We start from the raw sequence: 17,811 nt of genomic DNA, 5'->3' as shown, positions 1-17,811 counted from the left end.
GGGGTTAAGGGTCGGTAACAGCAGCTGCCGGAGTGTCAGACGTGGTCTTCAATGTCTGTCTTATCTAAATTAGATCGGAGTCCTACGTTGGCCCTTAAGTGCAAATCACAACGGCAAATCAGAAAACACTACGGCAATTCAGAAAACACTACGGCAAATCAAAAAACACAACAACATTAACCAAACCGGGAGAAGTAGGTACCCGGAGGACATGACTCGTTGATTGGACTGGTCTATCCTTTGACCCTGATTTGCCGTTGTGTTTTCTGATTACCGTTGTGATTTGCACTTCAGGGCCACCGTAGAAATATCCTCACTAAACATGCAGACCAAGCAGGGCTAGTATGCTGATCCTCAGCCAAACATCCAGCTTAACTCTATTAAAAAAAAAAATTGGTAGGTCAGGACTTTAAAAAAAAAGCACAGCTTCAGTCTGTCTGTCTGTCCTCCTCATGTGAGCGTCCACTGCTTTAATCTGCTGCCGTGGCTACCTGGGGTCAGAGCCAGCAGTGCTCTTGGCTCTGGAGACGATCCATCTATGCTCTACAGATGGTGAGCGGGAAGACTGCCATGTCCCAAACTACTGTAATCCTGCTCCGTCCAGTCCCATATTAACAACAAAAAAAGTCACATTAGGTTTGCACGTAAGGAACTAAAAACAGTCCTAGTGTTTTTCGTAGGGAATTTTAATATTTGTGAGTAATAAACCTGCAGATTATTGCTCATGGATGCCAAAACATGTCCCTGTTTGGAGTGCAAACAAACAGTGACCTTTTCCAATGAAATGGCAATACATGCATTGTACTTTTCCTGGCATGTCAGCTGTCTGCATGCTTCACACACTTCATATGACAGTGCTCTGTCTAACCCCATCTCCACCTCTCACTCAGTGGCTGCAGACTCAGTAGGGAGAGGAAGGCTGGGGAACACTGTGTTGTATTGTCAAACTAGGCTGGTTCAATGACCCTTCTATGCACTGACTAACACACAACCCTAAACTGTGCACCGTCCTCTATTTGCTAACAATATTAAAAGGTATTGTGCTGCTGCATCATGCCCACATATTTCCATATTGGCCTGCAAGGGTGAGACTAATCTTGGGACATGTTTAGACTTTGCACCTTAGCATAATAAGTAATTACTATGTTAGAACAAGACCCTCTTACAAAGCCATTTTTTTGATAGGTGCATTTAAGATCTGTTTTTATCAAGAAGTGTTTATACACAAGGACTTGAGTGAACTGGTGGTGACAATAAAGCCACGCATGAGCAGAAAGACAAAGCTCTGCATAAATTAATGGGGCCACGCGCTTTGAAATATCAGTGTTAACTTAATTGGCTCAAGTATGTAAGTTTGTATCATGCACTTTTTTCACTTGAGTGTGTTTAAAAGGGAGCACGAGTATCGCCACAATTCAACCGGCCGACTCTATCACTCTCAGCCGGGTGAGGGGTGATTGTTCTCGGCTTGGGAGTTCACTCCTCCTCCCTCTGTCAGGGGCTCCGTCCGTCCCCTCCATTAGTCCATTGTTTATTGTATCAGTGTCTCCTCTTAAACACGCAAGCTATTCGTATAAAAACAAGGTAGTGCTGTGTGTAGAAGGGTGTGGTGTGAACACAAGACTAACACAAATCTCAGAATGCACTTACCTCGACGCGAAACGATGTGCAGCCCTTAAGAAACTCCTTTATGTTGCTGAGGCACTCGCCGTCGTTCTTCGGCTCAGGGTAAATCTGGAAAGACGGAAACGCTGGTTAAAGGTAACCTTCCAACTCATTCCACGAGTTCACTCTTTTCACACTGTCGGGTTTATGCGCATACAAAAGTCCCTAACAATGTATCTTCTTCATTTTTGCAGAGACACTGTTAGCACAGGGCCTGACACTCCGGGAGGCTGGACGCAGATCCCGCAGCGGGGAAGTGGAGGAGGCTGTGGTGTTGGGTCGAGGGAAATGACGTCGACAAATAAGGATCCCCACTAATGTCGTTGTAGCCTATGGGTGCACTGGTTCTTTTATATAACCTACTTCAACAAAGTGGTAAAGCAGAAATATGTTGAGGCAAAAAAACCCTCTTTCCTTGTTTATATAAATGGAAAAAAAAATCCTCCTAGACCAGGGGCGTCAGACTCGTTTCAGTTCAGGGGCCACATACAGCCTAAGTTGATCTGAAGTGGGCCGGACCAGTAAAATCATAACATAATAACCTATAAATAATGAAAACTCCAAATGTTTCCCTTTGTTTTAGCGCAAAAAAGTACAACTACATTCTGAAAATGTTCACTTTTAATGAACTATCTTTCTACAAAAACAGCGGTTGTATTTTTTGCCATGATGAGTCTCATAGTGGGCAGAATATTTTACTCTGTAAGCCCTGAAACCTGCTGCTAACACACCAAACACACAGGATACCCATTCACCTGACACAGAGTGTAATGTTTACATCAAAAGAACAAATTGATTATAATAATGAAGAAGGTAAAGGTGATTATTTTGGACCCCTCAACTCCAGCAGGAACAGTTTACTTGCTGGACAGTGTTGTATGCAGGGGTGTAGTGCTAGTATTAGTAGTTAGTGGATCCTCTTATAGTGCTCTAAAAATTCTTTATCAATCTCAACTGAATTATGCAAACAGAAAGTCATCTATTTTCTCACTTTGAGAAAAAAAGTCCTGGGAAAAAAGCGCTGTTCAGGTGCGCTCAGTCAGCACTATGATTATATGCAACCCCCAGAGGACAAATTTGAAATAGTAGTTACTTTTATTGAAAATTGCAGATAATGTCTTCTCTGTCTTCTCCTAGACCATACTATATAGTTCTTTAATCTTTAAAACAGTGTTGAATTGTATCCCCTCTTAGATATTCAAACCTTTTTCATGGATGTGCTTGTTGCAGGGCTTTTAAATTGTTGTGCATTCATTTTATATATGTAGACCACATGCACTGGAAACTGAAAATAATTCTAACAGTCCACTATTACAGGGGTTCCCAAAGTGTGGGTCGGGACCCCCTGGGGGGGTGGCGAGACACAAATGGGGAGTCGTGAGATGTCTTCAAGAATATTTGTTGTTTTTAAGTTATCTATAAAATAGTAAATTTTACCCATTACAGTAAATAATATCAACAAAAATAGAAGCTAAACTTGAAATAAAACCTTGAAAATAGAATATGTAATGAGTTTTCTTCCTTTCTTTTTGCCAGATGACTCCTAAGTTTAGGGTTAGTGAACAATTAATTATCAAAAGCATCAGTAGCAGTAGGTTAATTCATAAAGGCACAGGAAACAGCCACATGCTCATAGGGTCATTTTCTGCAGACCAGCTAAATGAAGACATACTAAATCACTTTGAGGGACAGTGGGGGTCGCGGGATGAAAAGTTTGGGAACCCCTGCACTAATACAGTTTTTTTGCAGCCGATAACAATGCCAGTATTCAATTTTTTATATAACCCGATACATAAACATTAAAGGCTAAGCATGACAACTTTTTATCTCTTACAACTAGTTATAAGTTTCATTTTCGTCCAACTTATTAAACTCTGACAGTATTCAATTCATTTTCTTGTAAAATGTTAAAGTAGTTTCACTAGAATGTCCCACTTTAATCTCTGATAAAATTCATGATGTAATCTTAGAAATTCAGATTTTTTATCAAGGTTGAACCCTCTAAACTATTTCTTTTTTCAACAATGGCCTTAACAAGTTGTCAAAATGTACCTCCAGTTACTTTATAATTAAAAAGGCAACTAATTTGTGCCCCCTAGTGGACAATTACTATGTAGGAGATACTATCAATTAACACCAAAACATTTAGTAAGCATATCTGGACTCACATTTGCTGCAATTAATCATTGTATCACATGATTAATTAAATACCGCTTCTACAATATACCTATGTAAAGATAACTTGAAGTGTGTCTCTAGAATTTAGCTAGTAATGTTAAGTCATGTAGCACCACTGTCTGGCCCAGATTTGACCCACAGCTGGTCCCTTTTGGCTGTACTATACAGGTCAGGATTTTTTTTTTTTTGTGGAAAATTGGACAGTGCTCTCTGTTAGATAAATATGGTTTTCATATCATTGGCACTGGCTGATTATCAAATATGCTAATACCAAGAGATCTGCCTAAGCTAGTAACAGACCGAGCCAACATATCCACAAAGCTGTCATTTCCTTCTGACATCAAGGTCAGGATGTGAAGCTGTAATGCTGTCAGTGTTTTACCACTGTGTTCCAGGTTGTAAGTTGAACAAATGTAGGGAACCCAACAAGTCATAGTCATCTGCTACTTGACTGTTCTGAGGGACACTGACTGACCGTTTGTACCCTTGCTAACATTATCGTACCTTGAGTGTTTTCCTCTATGCATTAAGTTAATGCTACTTAAGCTGTTGTCGTTAGGTTATTAATGGGTTTTAAAATGGGTTGTCTTTGAAATACCTTCAATATTCCTCAGAATTTTCACTTTATTTTATCTATTTAGTTGAAGAACAGTCAAGAAGAAGTGAAATTATGACTATATGTCATGTTTCTTATGTTTGCAACATAGACTGTATAAAATATGGACGTAGTATCCGTGACGTCACCCATCCGTTTCCGAAGTGCTGTTGAGGCCAGTCGGCGGCAGCCATATTGCTGCTGTTGAGCGATTGTGAGGTAAAGAGGTGGGCTTTGAGCCTCCTAGCCAACAGCTACAGTGTTCCCGCAGTCAGCTGTGCCTCTCATTGGAAGACTCGTATTCTAAATATCTTTGAAATTGCTGCGTTAGAAAAAAAATCACCCCCCTTACAGTGTGAGCTGATCAAGGCATGAGCTATCCAGACTACACTCGTCTTTTGTACCAGTCTGTAAACATGTTTATTTCTGCTGCAAAGATCGTCTTTTTGAATTGGTGTGTGTGTGGTTTCTGGTATTTCCGGAGCCAACGTCAAGCGGATTCTCGATAAACTGCAGTTTTTAGCATTTCTGCATTGGACTCATATTTTTAGACCAGAGGTTGCCGCTTGGTTGAAACTTGATCACTTATAAGTGGACTGTCTGACAGGACTGTCACCATTGTTTTTTTTTCGTTACCTCTTTATAAATCTCTGTCTTTCAAATGAGATTGATGCATTTAAATACTTGCTTTTGTCCCTCCTCTTTAAATGTCACGTGTCTTACAAAATATATGAAACCCAACAGAGAAATTCGGCCACTGACATCAGTTTGCAGATGGCTGTTGCTCGTCAATAGTACCAATATCGACCTATTCTGACGTTAAACCGATGCATGAGTGCAGCCCTACTGAAGGAGGATTAGTTTTAATTGTGCAACAGGGCACTGCTTAAGCTAAATCTGGATTTACTCATTTTAAAGATTCCCTAAACTTTAATTACAATTTATCCAAGATTAAATCAATCCTTGTCGGTGCAACCAAGCCTTAGTGATCAATTTTGTCTAGAGACCTTAATATAATGCTTTACCAGACTTTAAAATGTCTTTGGTTGAACTGGATCATAGATGAGGGGTTTGGGCAATATGTGCAACCCTATAGATCACAACCAATGTCTCCCTCAAAAATATAACGGTGAAAAACGACACTATTTCATCTGTGGTCTATAGAGCTGGTATCTATGCTGACAGACACTGACATCTGACCAAATTGTGACCTGCATCAACAACCTCATTCTGGCCCATATACAGCATTGCATAAGGGGGATGACTGAAGTGGGGCCAAAACAGAACCAGATGAGAGCTACATCAGGGCCAGACAGTGACACAATATGACCATATGTCCAATTTACTGAGAAGTCCAGGGGCTGGAGAGAGACCCTACTCCATAACATGTTTACATAAAAAAAACAAGCAACTGTTAGGAGAAGTGCAATGCAATGGCATAGGGAAGATGTTAGGTGATCTAGTATATGTTTTATAGTTCAATGTAGAAGTCAGTAGCTTATGCTATGTTTATGTCTTTTCTTTAGCTATAGATTACTGTATTCATTGGTCATAACATTTAATGGGCAAATTTTAATGGGATCTTCATTTTCTTCAGAGTAAATAACAACATATTTGGGGTTCAACTATAGTAGCCACGAAGAGAACCCCGCCATCTCTGACCAGGAAATCATGAGGTTTAGTTTCATGTTAACGCTGCACTTTTGCTATTTCATACATTTGGGATTAATCTATCATACCAATAGATCCAAATTGTACAAATACTATTTGGGGGAGGGCAAACATACTTAAGCTATGACCGTTTTCCAAGTTCTGGACAATCCTCTTAACAGTTATATGGCAATAAAACATGTTATCCTCCTCAAATCAAATGAGATAGCAGCAGATTTTAAGGACATTAAATGATAATGCCACGCTGACGTGGATCCCCCCCCGTCAGGATGAGGCAGCTATTTCAAGGATGTTTCTCCATTCCAACCCTCCCTCCCCCCAAATAAATAAATAAACCAGCATAACTGAGAGGCTTTCTTTTAACCTACATCCCATCCTCTCATGTGTGCAGAATACTGAAACATGATTCGTTATGTCAGACAGACATTTAACGACACCCCCATTGTCACTGTGAGGTGGAAAATGGAGGAACCTGTTTGCCATTTAACAGTCAAATTTTGTCACGCTTGTGTGGAGGTGCAGCAGCAGGCAGAGGAAGAGCCTCTTTTCAGGAAAACATTGCCTCCCTCAGGTAGCTGTCTACACAGGCTGACGCTATACGTTGACAGACACAAACACTGCGCTGTTTCTTTAAATGGGGAGAGGGTCCATCTCTGTCTGTGCGCCTTTGCAGTCAATGGCGGCCCACTATTATTGCTGTGGTTTGTGTATCCCTGGATGATCATATTGTGTACACCAAAATACATTGATATACATACTACATCGCCCTGGAATAAAGAGGAATTTAAAATAGGGGCTTCGAGTGATAACGCACATCTGTTGAGTGTTTAGACCAGCATTACAAGCATATCAAACGAGGCCTTCATAATTGGAGCAAACCACTGGTGGATCTTATGATAAATTGATCAATCATTTATCCATTTGCTGTGTTGTTTTCTTAATTAGAATAAAACGTTACGCACTGGAGACAAGCCCTATAGCCCTGTGTTTTTTTACACACGCTGACACACGTATGTGCAGCCATATAGAGCTGTTTTCGCAGACAATAACCCGGGCTGTCGTGACCTACAAAAGAAATCGCCTCATGGACCAGTGGGCAGAAAGAGAAGCTAGACAACAACCCAACAGCGTCGGTTTCACGGATCTGGGCAACACACAGACGCGCCGACGGGGCGGGAGGGCGGTTGGTTATGCAGAGGAGAGTGGTGGTGGTGGTGTTAGTGGAGGAGGAGGTGGTGATGGTGGGGGGTGAGGAGGTGTTGTATTGCCCTTACTTTCTCAGTGGAGCCCGGGCTGAGCCGCTCCAGCAGCTTGCACAAAACCACCCCATCTTTCAGGGAGGTCTGCAGAAACGCTTCAGGATCCGAGATGGTCTTCTTCGGCGACTCCAGCACCCCGAGCGTAATCAACCACGTAACCGTCTGTTCCGCCGAATTCATGTCCACTCACAACAGATCCTTTTCAACAAAGCGCCTGTGTTTTGGGTTTTCTTAACAGCTCACCGCCTCGGTTACGCTGTCATCTGTGCGTTAGAATAGAAACATAATTAATCCAGAAAATGAAGCGCATGAGATGTCGATGAGATGTCTGCGGGATGCGGATGACGGCTGGCTGCTGGTGGATATTCAGCAGGTCTGGTTTCCTCCCCTGAATGGTGTGTTTTCTCCCCCCCTCCAACCTGGCAAGCTGTCAAGTGCGGTTCGCTGTGATGCGTTCAGGCACTGGACTGCATACATGCGCATCGCAGCCGCCAGCCACTCATCCATTGGATGACATCACACAAGAGGGACAAGCCTGTCCGAGCAGTTGTTACAGGGCACTTCAGCGTGACATGAATAGGCTTCCTCTGCGTGGCTTTGCATATCCTGCTCTTTTTATCCGTTTATTATAGCCACGCCACAGGCTATCTGTTGTTATCTGCTGTAAGCTGCGGTGGTTTAAACAGGCCTCTATTCAAAGCAGATGAGCAGGTAGGTCAGATACAGTGCAGGGTGTAACAATGCTATTTTATTTAATCATGGTTACATTAAAAGGTATAATTTAATACATTGTCATACAAAAAGCCAATTAATAACTCATTTTGAGTCAGGATGGATTTGATCAAATTTAAGAATACATCTCCTAAACATCATAAATCTAATGAGTAAAAAGACCAAAAAACTACAGAGTTCCAAAAAGTGAAAATTGTATCTTGTGGGTACTAATAGTTATCTTGTTCCCTCAAGATGAATATGTTCTGTGGACAAATTTACTACACTGTGTGCACAAGATTACTTGCCACCACAAGATAATTGCATTATGAGGGGGAAAAAAAGTTATGAGGTATTATCTTGTGCACACAAGTTAATAACTTTTTACCATGAGATAATTATATCGTGCACAAATTATAATAACTTGTACTGACAAAATAATTGTATCATTTGCACAAGATAATCAACTAGTTCCCCTCGAGATAACAAGATACTGTGCACACAAGGTCCTATCTTGTCTGCACTATATAAAAAATCCCAAAACCTTTCCTATGAAGGAAAAATGTTTCCACTGAGGCAATGATATGCTGCGGGGTCACATGTTCACTTCACTCTATTTACATGAGCAAATACTGTACATGCACATGGAGATAACCTTTACATTCTATAATCCATTGGTGTCTATGAACCAGCTGTTCGTTAAGCTGGAGCCTGCTGAAAGACACATACACATTATGCAAAATCGTGTCTGTATAGCTGAAACAGTTAGTCCATGAATATTTACTCCAGAAACATAATTACCAAACTTTAGGATACATGATTATTTTTTATGTCAACTTCTATTGGAAAATTCTAATATTTGTTGTTTCCTGGCTTCCCAAGAGCAATCAATCCACCTTTATCATCCTTATAGTGAACTGAACAGAAATGACAGGGTTTAAGTTAATCTGAAGTACACAAAAAAGGAGCTAAGAGGCATCACATTCGGCTCTGTTGATGCGCGTTGACATTGTGATTTCTCATTCTTACACTGTCTTTAAATGCCAAGTTAAAAAAATGATCGGCAGATAAATTAACCATGAAAGTTTTCACTATCTGCAGCCTTCATTTTGATTGTTGTGCAATCTGCTGCATTTCTCAGTAACTGATAAAGTGGATCTTATGTTTTAGACTAAAGATTTAATATGTTGAAAAGATCAGTAAAAAAAAAAAAAATCTTAATACTGGAGCCTTATTGGCACATCTGATCATCATCCAATAACATCCCATGTACATGATAATTCCAATAATCTGTTTCTAGGTTAAATGTGCTTGTGTGTGTGTACGTGTGTTCGTCTGAGTGCCTGCTGCTGAGGTGTTACTAAACAAGAATTTATAGCCCAGCTCTGTTATTGTGTTTGTCCTGAGGCAAACCAAGAATAAAATATGTATGATTCTTGTCACGTTCATGCAGGATCTGGTGGTGGAGTAAAGTAGAGCTTCACTTCTCTCTTTGGCCACAGGGTGGAGCTCTCTGCTCAGCCTAGTATACAAACTATCAGACTGCCAAAGAAACAACATGCCAGATACCTCCTTCTAGAAAACTGTATCACCTATATGTCAATTATTGCTTATAAATTCATCAATTTTCTGGAGGTAACATGAGCCTATGTAAGAAAGTGCAGTACTAATCAAACTAAGATATGTCCATTAAGTCAGATTTTTAAAGTCAGATTTTGAAACATAAATAATTTCTTCTCATAGAGAAGTTAAAAAATACATGCAACTTATTATGAGTAATTTCCATTTAGACTGAAAAATGTAGGCCAACTATTTCTGATAAGACAGTTTGCATCATGATTCATGACTGTATTTTAAAGTATATAAATCCACTTTGACATCAATAAGAACACATTTGGGTTTACAGGTTTTGGTTGCTGTCCTCCTTTTTAACTCTAAGGTTCACCAAAAGATCTCATATAGAAGCCCCAGCAACAACAGGACAAAACACTAGGTGTGTTGTCTTGAAAGGGTCACTGTGTATAGGGATATATCTTTTAAATAGGTGTGATTTGTTATGAGTTAATCAAGTTTTTAATGTGTCTGTGATTTTGTATGGCTGTGTCCTTGGCCAGCTCTCTCTTGTAAAGTATTCTTAATTTGTATGGGTCTTCCTGTTAAAATAAAGGTAAAGCAAATAAAATAATACATTCAGTATAGAGTAAAAATATTAGTAATGTAATCTAATATTTTTAAAGGTACAGTATTGGGGGCGTCATTAGCTCAGTCCATAGGGACTTGGCTTGAACCAGAGGGTCGCCGGTTTGAGCATCGACAAAGTTTGGCAAGTGGACTGGTGGCTGGAGAGGTGCTGGTTCACTTGCCTGGGCACTGCCGATGTGCCCTTGAGCAAGGCACTGAACCCCCAACTGCTCGGGGTGCGCTGGTTGATGGCAGCATCCTCACTCTGACATCTCTCCCTAGTGCATGTTGACTGCTACTGTGTGTAGCATGACCAAAAAATAACACAAGTGGAAAAATTGAATTTTCGTTTGTGCGTAAAGTACATTTTTTCTTTCTGTATGTAGAACTTGGAATATTCAGCAATATCTAGCAGTCAGATTCAAGACTGAACACTCCCTTTCTCACCCCCTCCCGTTGGTGAAGCGACAGTGGCCTCTGAGGACAAGAAGCTTCTGTGATGCATGTTAAGTATGATCTTCCATTTGGCAAGTTTGTACTATCAAAAACATCAATCAATACGAATTATTTTGCACACAACAACCACTCTCTTCTTCTCCTCCTTCTTCTTCTTCTTCCAACGAATGTATTTTTGGATGGCTGTTCACTAAATACAAAACCACATCTGGCCATTACTAGTACGTCTGTTCTGTGCTACTGGAGAAACAAGGCAAAATTTCTGTCAAGATGGCAACCCAAAAGTTACTCTTATAGCTTATAATCCTATCTATAAATAAAGATACTAGTTAGATCTTACAGTATAGGTGATACTACATTGTTTACTTTTTCCTCTCCTTTACCTGCAGGAATTTGGAATACCCACAGGATCCTGGTGGAAACAGAACAAGGTGCAGGGACTGTCTGTGTAGTGTAGGTTTTCTCCCAACACTCCTTAGTCTTTCCCGTCCTTGTTTTTGGTGAGAGAAGAACAGAAGGAGAGAGAGAAAGAGACACAAGAAAGAGACAGAGAAAGAGAGCGTGTGTGAAAGTGTTGTCAGGAAGGTTGACTCTTGAGGCCGGCTGTGCTCTAAACACGCAGCATCGAGGGATGCTGTTGTGCCTTCGAGGTCCTGTCGCCATGGGTCTGTAACCAAGGGTGCTACTCTGCGCCTCCAGGCATTTCTTCTTCTCCGTTTCCAGTTCATACTTATATTTACACCACAGGGAATGTGATTGTTTCTTTGTTATCTTTGTTTCCTTGAATAAGACAACAAAAAGACAGAGAGAGAGAACGGTAAACTCTGTTATATAAAGACAACAACTCATTATGAGCCAGCCATGTGCACTCAGTGGTCCCCTTATCAGATAAACCTGCACAGGACATCATATATCATGCTTACCTTCAGGACTACTCTGTGCACCATTCTTTCGATTAATGTGAGAACAGTTTGGTCTACAAAACTTTAGAAAACAACAATTTACTTCAATGTTTGGTCAATGAGAGCAGCAAATCCTTCCAACCAGGAATATCACAGTCTATGCAAAATGCCTGTAACAGTCAGATTTTTTGACACTGCAGAAGTTAATTCGACTCCACTGAAATGTTTGGATTTCCCTGTTTGTCACTTAGTCAATTAGAAAGCTTTACTCCACAAGAATATCACCCTTCAAGGGTCACTTAATGACAATATCAGCAACCTTTAAAGGCATCAAAAGGTAAGACTTTTTTGTCTTTCTTGAGAATGCAGGGCTCCTCTTACCTTGGCATGCTCATGCCTCAATGCACAAGAAAGAAGCCCAAAAATAACATGCAGTGAGAATGAAACTCTTTGAAGCACAGAAAGATGAAAGCCACAGACAAACATGTGCACACCCCCACAAACACACAGAAGATCGACCACCTGAACGAAGAGGAATGAACTACTGCTGCCAACTTAGGTTGAACTATCCCCTAGAAACTCATAGCTAACCAAATAACTGATTTATTAAATGCTTTCCACTTACATTTCTTACAGGATGATGAACCCCAGAACAAGCTTCATGAACACCAAGAACAATAAAAAATGTTTTGCATTTCTTCAACACTGCAGAGATTATCTTCTACATCTTGACTCATATCAAAACTCAGTGTCACACAATCATCTGGGGCTGCTCCTGTAGCCAGATTCTCATGAGTCGATGTTTGGTTTGGTTTTTCCGTGTGTTTCATGCCTTGGTTTCTCTTGTGTTTATTCAGTGTCAGTTATCCTTTGTGTCCCTTGTGGGTTTTGTGAAACATGTCTCTTTTTTTACTTTCTGGTGTCTTGTCTTGTGTTCTCTGTTTTGTATTTCTGAATCCCCTGTGTTTCCAGGTTACTTTCTACTCTTGCATTCCCTCCTTTTTGATTAACCTCATTAGTTTCACCTGTGACCAGTCCACTGTGTTAATTACTCTGTGTATTTAGTTCCTCTGTTTCCCCTGTCTCTTGTCAGATCATTGTATGTCTTCCCACCCGCATGTGCCAGTGTTTTTTTGTTCAACAGTCAGTAAATTTTGGTTTATCAAATTATTATTTTGAAACTGCATTTTGGGTTCTCTACTTTTTACTTTTCTCCATACGTGACACAGATTCTGACAGTTGCTGAAAAATGCAGGGCGATGAATCAATGTCTGGTGATATTGACCAAATAACCAAGTAGCAGGAAATATTAAAACTGCTTCAACCAAACAATAACTGCATGTTTCAGATCAATGAAATAATGAGTACTTGTATGGCTTTGCTAGTAGCTTATCACCTCGATAACTTCAATTCAATGCAACGTACAAAAGCATATATTCAATGGGAGAGTCACCATTTTCTTCTGATATATTGTTTGTTGTTTTGTCACAGCCTCCTCACCTCTTATTCCTATTGAAAAACACTATCTATAAATTGTATTGTCATTTTCTTCTAACTGTTTTTTATTACATGTGCTGCTGACCTCTTGGCCAGGTCACCCTTGTGAAAGAGATCCTGATCTCAATGGATTTTATCTGGTTAAATAAAGGTTTAATAATTAAAAAAAATCATGCCGGGTGCTAAAATGCTGTTGTAATTCTGTACAGCTGTCCTCCAGGTTTTCTAAAACTTTTAAAAATAAAAATAATTGAATGCACTCATAGATTAGTGCTTCTAGGATGATTTTTAAGTTACAAGCTACTATCATCATAGCAGCTACGTCAACAGCTAACAATGGCATTCCAAAAAATCTTGGCTAATATTACTAGCTAACTAACTATATCTTTAGCTGACTAGCATTATCATTAGATGGGCAAAAAATGGAAAGTATTAGGAATAAAGGGACATAACTTAGCTAAAATTAAATCCATGGTCTCACACACAGAGTTAGAAATGCTTGTTCATGCGTTTATTTCCTCACGGCTTGACTACTGCAATTCTCTCTTCACCAGCCTAAATAAGTCCTCTCTTCACCAACTACAATTAATTCAAAATGCTGCTGCAAGACTGTTAACCAGGTCCAGTAAAGCATCCCACATCACTCCAATCCTATTCTCCTTACACTGGCTGCCAATCAAATTCAGAATACAGTTTAAGATCCTCATATTAACATACAAAGCAATCCATCATCAAGCACCCTCTTATATCTCCGACCTGCTCCCCCCTTACACCCCCAGTAGAACCCTCAGATCCTCAGACCAGGGTCTGCTTGCTGTTCCTCGTGTCAGGCTTAAAACTAAGTGTGACCGTGCCTTTGAGCATGTGACTCCATATCTCTGGAACAGTCTTCCGCCCCAAGTGCGCTGTGCTGATTCGACTGTGACTATCTAAAAGCAGCTTAAGACACATTTGTTTGTTATGGCTTTTGACCTTCCGTCGTAATTTGATGTAATTTTGTCTGCTTTCTTAATTATCTTATTTATTGCTCATTGTATTGATTCTCTGTAAAACACTTTGTGACTATGTCTGTGAAAGGTGCTATACTAAATAAAGTTTACTTACTTACATATACATAGAGCAAGCTAAAAATACTGTTAGCTAGGAATCTAAATATGTATTTTCATGTTGTAACTCTTCTTTAAATATAATGTTAGCTAGGAAATGGCTGATGAGTACGTTTGCTCTTGACAAGTATGTGTGTTGTTTAACCTTGGATGTGGTCAAGATGTTCTCCAGATTTTTCCAAACAATTGTGTATTGAGTTGCTGATTAATTGAGAACACAGGAATTCAAATGATGTGAGATAACCAAAACACAGCAGCAGAACAAAAAAAGAACAGAATAAAATAAAATAAAAACAGCATTTTTGCTTCCTAGGTGTGTCTCAGGAAGAACGTCTGTTGCCTCAGCAAGCGTAAGTGAACCAAATAGAAGCAAAACATTTTCTGCTCCATCATTTGAGGATTTTTGTCTGCCTTAGAGAATAAGATCGTGTCACCCATGCACCCTCTTATCAATGCGGTCAACGCTCAATAAATCAACCTTCTTTTGTCTGACTTTACCTCTTCTCTCTGCCCAGAGCCACCCGGCTCAGAGAGACAGCTCATATTTTATCACAAGGTAAAACCCAGAGTCACTGTGCAGACCAGAATATATTAAGTCGAATAATAGATGGAGGAGACAAGATCACAAGGCCAAGATGTTGGAGGGAGATATGATCAGACATACAGTATATTTTCTGTAGAGGGGTAGCCTGGACCACCCTTACATTGCCATTAGCTCAATATACTGACCCTAACACAAATGTAAGAGGCAGTATGTATGTTGTGCTATGTATGGCTAAGAATGACTTGCTTATCTTTACTCAGGGTGACAGGGGCAGAACACACAGACGGATATATAAATGCCATGGACTGTCTATGAGAAATAGATTTTTTTTTTTGCCAGGGTCAACTCCACTGGTTGTAAAAACAAGTCCAATTGAAACCTATGCAGTAAATATCTATACAATAATTAATTAATGTAGTCAAAATGTACCAAATTTTCACTTGATTTATTACTGCAGTAAATCTAAAAAAGTGTTTCAAAGGTATTTTTTTGGTATGAAACTTCTTCTTGGCTTAATTAGTTTTATCAACACATAAAATGTAAATGATTCATTTAACTTATTTCAACCATTGAACCATGATCTGTGAGAGGTAAAGAAGACCATTGCACTAAAGTTTATTTAAATGATTAGTAAGGAGTTAATAATGAGATATAAACAATGTTTGTTTTGTTTTGTTTTTTGGTTTCTGACACTTTTGGATAATTAAACATGTCCCGGGTCAAATTGACTCAGTCCTGAGAATCGAACATAACAGGAGGGTTAAAACAAATTTCATTTAGCAAATTCTAGTCCCATTAAGATTAAAATAGACTATTAAGCAACTTCCTGGGGGTGTGATAGCTCTAAGGTTTCCATGTTGCTACCAGTCCAAATGGATATGACCAATATTACACCTAAGGCCTTAAGCTGATGGTTGATGTTACAGTGGCTATATCAACTTCAAGCTTTGGTCATTTCCTGATTGAATTACTCAAGAATCTCACTTTACTGTTGCCATCATCCACAGGTAGTTGATTTGATAAAGAAAACTCAGATTTACTCTACACTACCATGACAAAGTTATTAGAAGGGGAGGCATTGATGCTAGCCACTAAATTAAAATCTTATTGGAGGTTTTGTATTTAAAGATAAACATGACATCTACCTGAAAGTGAAGCCAAATCAATTTGAGCTCCACCTACTGACTGACGACTGACACCTCCCCCCTTCTCCATGTAAACAGATGGGACATGCTTCAAACTATAAAAATATACACCAAATAAATCTTTCTGAAACATGGTTTCTGCCTTTGTACTTAGCGCTTATCATGCTGATTTTACCCATATATGAATTATTCTGAGAAGTTGTGTTGATTCTGGCATCCCCTGGGAAAAATCTCTTATTTCTCTGCAGTTTTTGTGTTTTACAAGTCGTGTTTTTAACAATAAAACTCATCCTGCTTTGTTTTAACACTTCAATGTATCACTGGTTAAAAATCTTTGCGATGGAAAAAGTAAACAATGACTGTTTTGGTAACATGCAGTCAATCATTTTGACTGACACCCACCCTTTGCCTGTGGGTTCAGACAGTAAAAAAAACTACATAGAAATAGTCCATCTTTATGTGGATGGTCTTGTTTGATTTTGTAAGGCATAAAGAGACATCAACATTAATCTCAATACATTTCATAACCAGCTCTTTACAGGAGCTTTAAGTTGTGGGCATTTGATTCTATAAAAATGGGTGTAACACCTTGATTGACAGCTCTGATAACAACTGTAGCTTTTGTTATGTGCACATGAGGATCTTTAATGTGGTTTTGGAAAGTTCATATCAGCACTAGCGTAGGGGTCATACTGTTGATTTTCATGTCTTATTGTTAATCATGATTATTTCCTTTTTATGGGTGACTTCATTTCCGGTTTTGGGTTCATGGCTGTGTGGTATACCTTGTTCAGTTGTGTGGCGGGAGGCATACAAAGAGGGTGAGTGGGTTTGAATATTTTTCATTGGCCGCCATCGCCACTGTCATTATCATCGTTTATTTTAGATCTTTTTTGGTACTGAATTATTTTGAGGGTTTTGTTTATAAATAGAAAACTTTCCATGCACTTTGATTTACTGCAAGACGCGTCACAAACACGAGCCCACTTAGTCTCTGCGGCACTTCAACTTCAACTTTAGCTGCTTCAACTAGTGCCACAGAGATGTCAGCCTTTGTGTGTTGTACAGCCAAAATACTTTGGAATGTGCCATCCATCTTTTATACAGTCAATAGTGAAGATTGAAACAAAGCTTAAATTAAATTGTAAATATCAAACTCGCATTTGTCACTTGAACAAAATTGTATTGGCTACTATTGGCAAACTTCCTAGATGTATGCCTACAGGTCGATGTTTGCTAACACCATTAACTCTTTAAAGCTAGGGTTGGTAGTCACGAGTTCAATGTAGCATTTCCTTAGGACTCCGTCTAACCCCTCCCCCTTCCCTTGGAGCTCCTCCAAAATGACGCCGCTGATTCGCAACCATATGATCGTGACTAATTCAAAACCGGTCCTCAGCACATTGTTTGTGTTTTGCACTACGTCAACTCATGTCTCACTCAGCGGTAAGAAAACACCAAAACATTATCATAGTGAAAGTTAAAAACACAAACAAACATACTCGCAGGAGGCGGGCAGAACGGCAGGACGAGATTTGATTGGTTTCATAATTTGGCTCCTGATGGCAGGGATTGGTTGGTGTTTTCCCAGGTTTACTCCGGCTGTAGATAGCAGCTTTTTTTCACTCTTTTTTAAGAACACATTATGTATTGATTGCCATTGGGACGTAAAGATCATATTAACCAGTTTAACAAAAAGTGTATTTCATGCTGTACTGAGAAATTTGATGTACAAATTTATGTGTCGCTTACCTGATCCAGAAAATAACATTTTAAGGGAGCTCACTCAGCCCACATTAAGTGACACAAGGTATTTTTCGTGCTTTTGGAAACATTGGAACAAAAGCCTTTTTATGCTCTAATCACAATGAATGTGTACACTGTAGTCATATGATCTTTTT

The 17,811-nt window shown here is 39.5% G+C and overlaps 1 protein-coding gene and 1 long non-coding RNA gene across 5 annotated transcripts in view; one reads left to right on the top strand and one right to left on the bottom strand.

The window, feature by feature from the left end:
- arhgef7a (Rho guanine nucleotide exchange factor (GEF) 7a) overlaps positions 1-17,811 on the bottom strand; it is a 78,778-nt gene that overhangs the window by 33,255 nt on the left and 27,712 nt on the right. Inside the window, exons 1-2 of one of the 4 annotated variants that reach the window (XM_034694205.1) lie at positions 11,100-11,487; positions 1,651-1,734 (exon numbers count right to left, since the gene is read on the bottom strand). In XM_034694205.1, the coding sequence (XP_034550096.1) occupies positions 1,651-1,734; positions 11,100-11,444 (429 nt within the window). In that variant the 5' untranslated portion in view covers positions 11,445-11,487. Of the gene's footprint in view, positions 1-1,650; positions 1,735-1,835; positions 1,982-7,383; positions 7,963-11,099; positions 11,488-17,811 lie in introns of those variants that run through there. The other 3 variants (XM_034694206.1, XM_034694208.1, XM_034694207.1) reach the window with 3 other exon arrangements.
- Positions 7,903-11,751, top strand: LOC117820439. The gene is made up of 3 exons (XR_004632741.1): positions 7,903-8,079; positions 10,647-10,770; positions 11,106-11,751. It is a non-coding gene; the product is annotated as an uncharacterized LOC117820439 (long non-coding RNA).

Source organism: Notolabrus celidotus, chromosome 10 (assembly GCF_009762535.1).
Source record: "Notolabrus celidotus isolate fNotCel1 chromosome 10, fNotCel1.pri, whole genome shotgun sequence".
NCBI classification, from domain to species: domain Eukaryota; kingdom Metazoa; phylum Chordata; class Actinopteri; order Labriformes; family Labridae; genus Notolabrus; species Notolabrus celidotus.
This window is presented reverse-complemented; position numbering and strand designations above follow the sequence as displayed.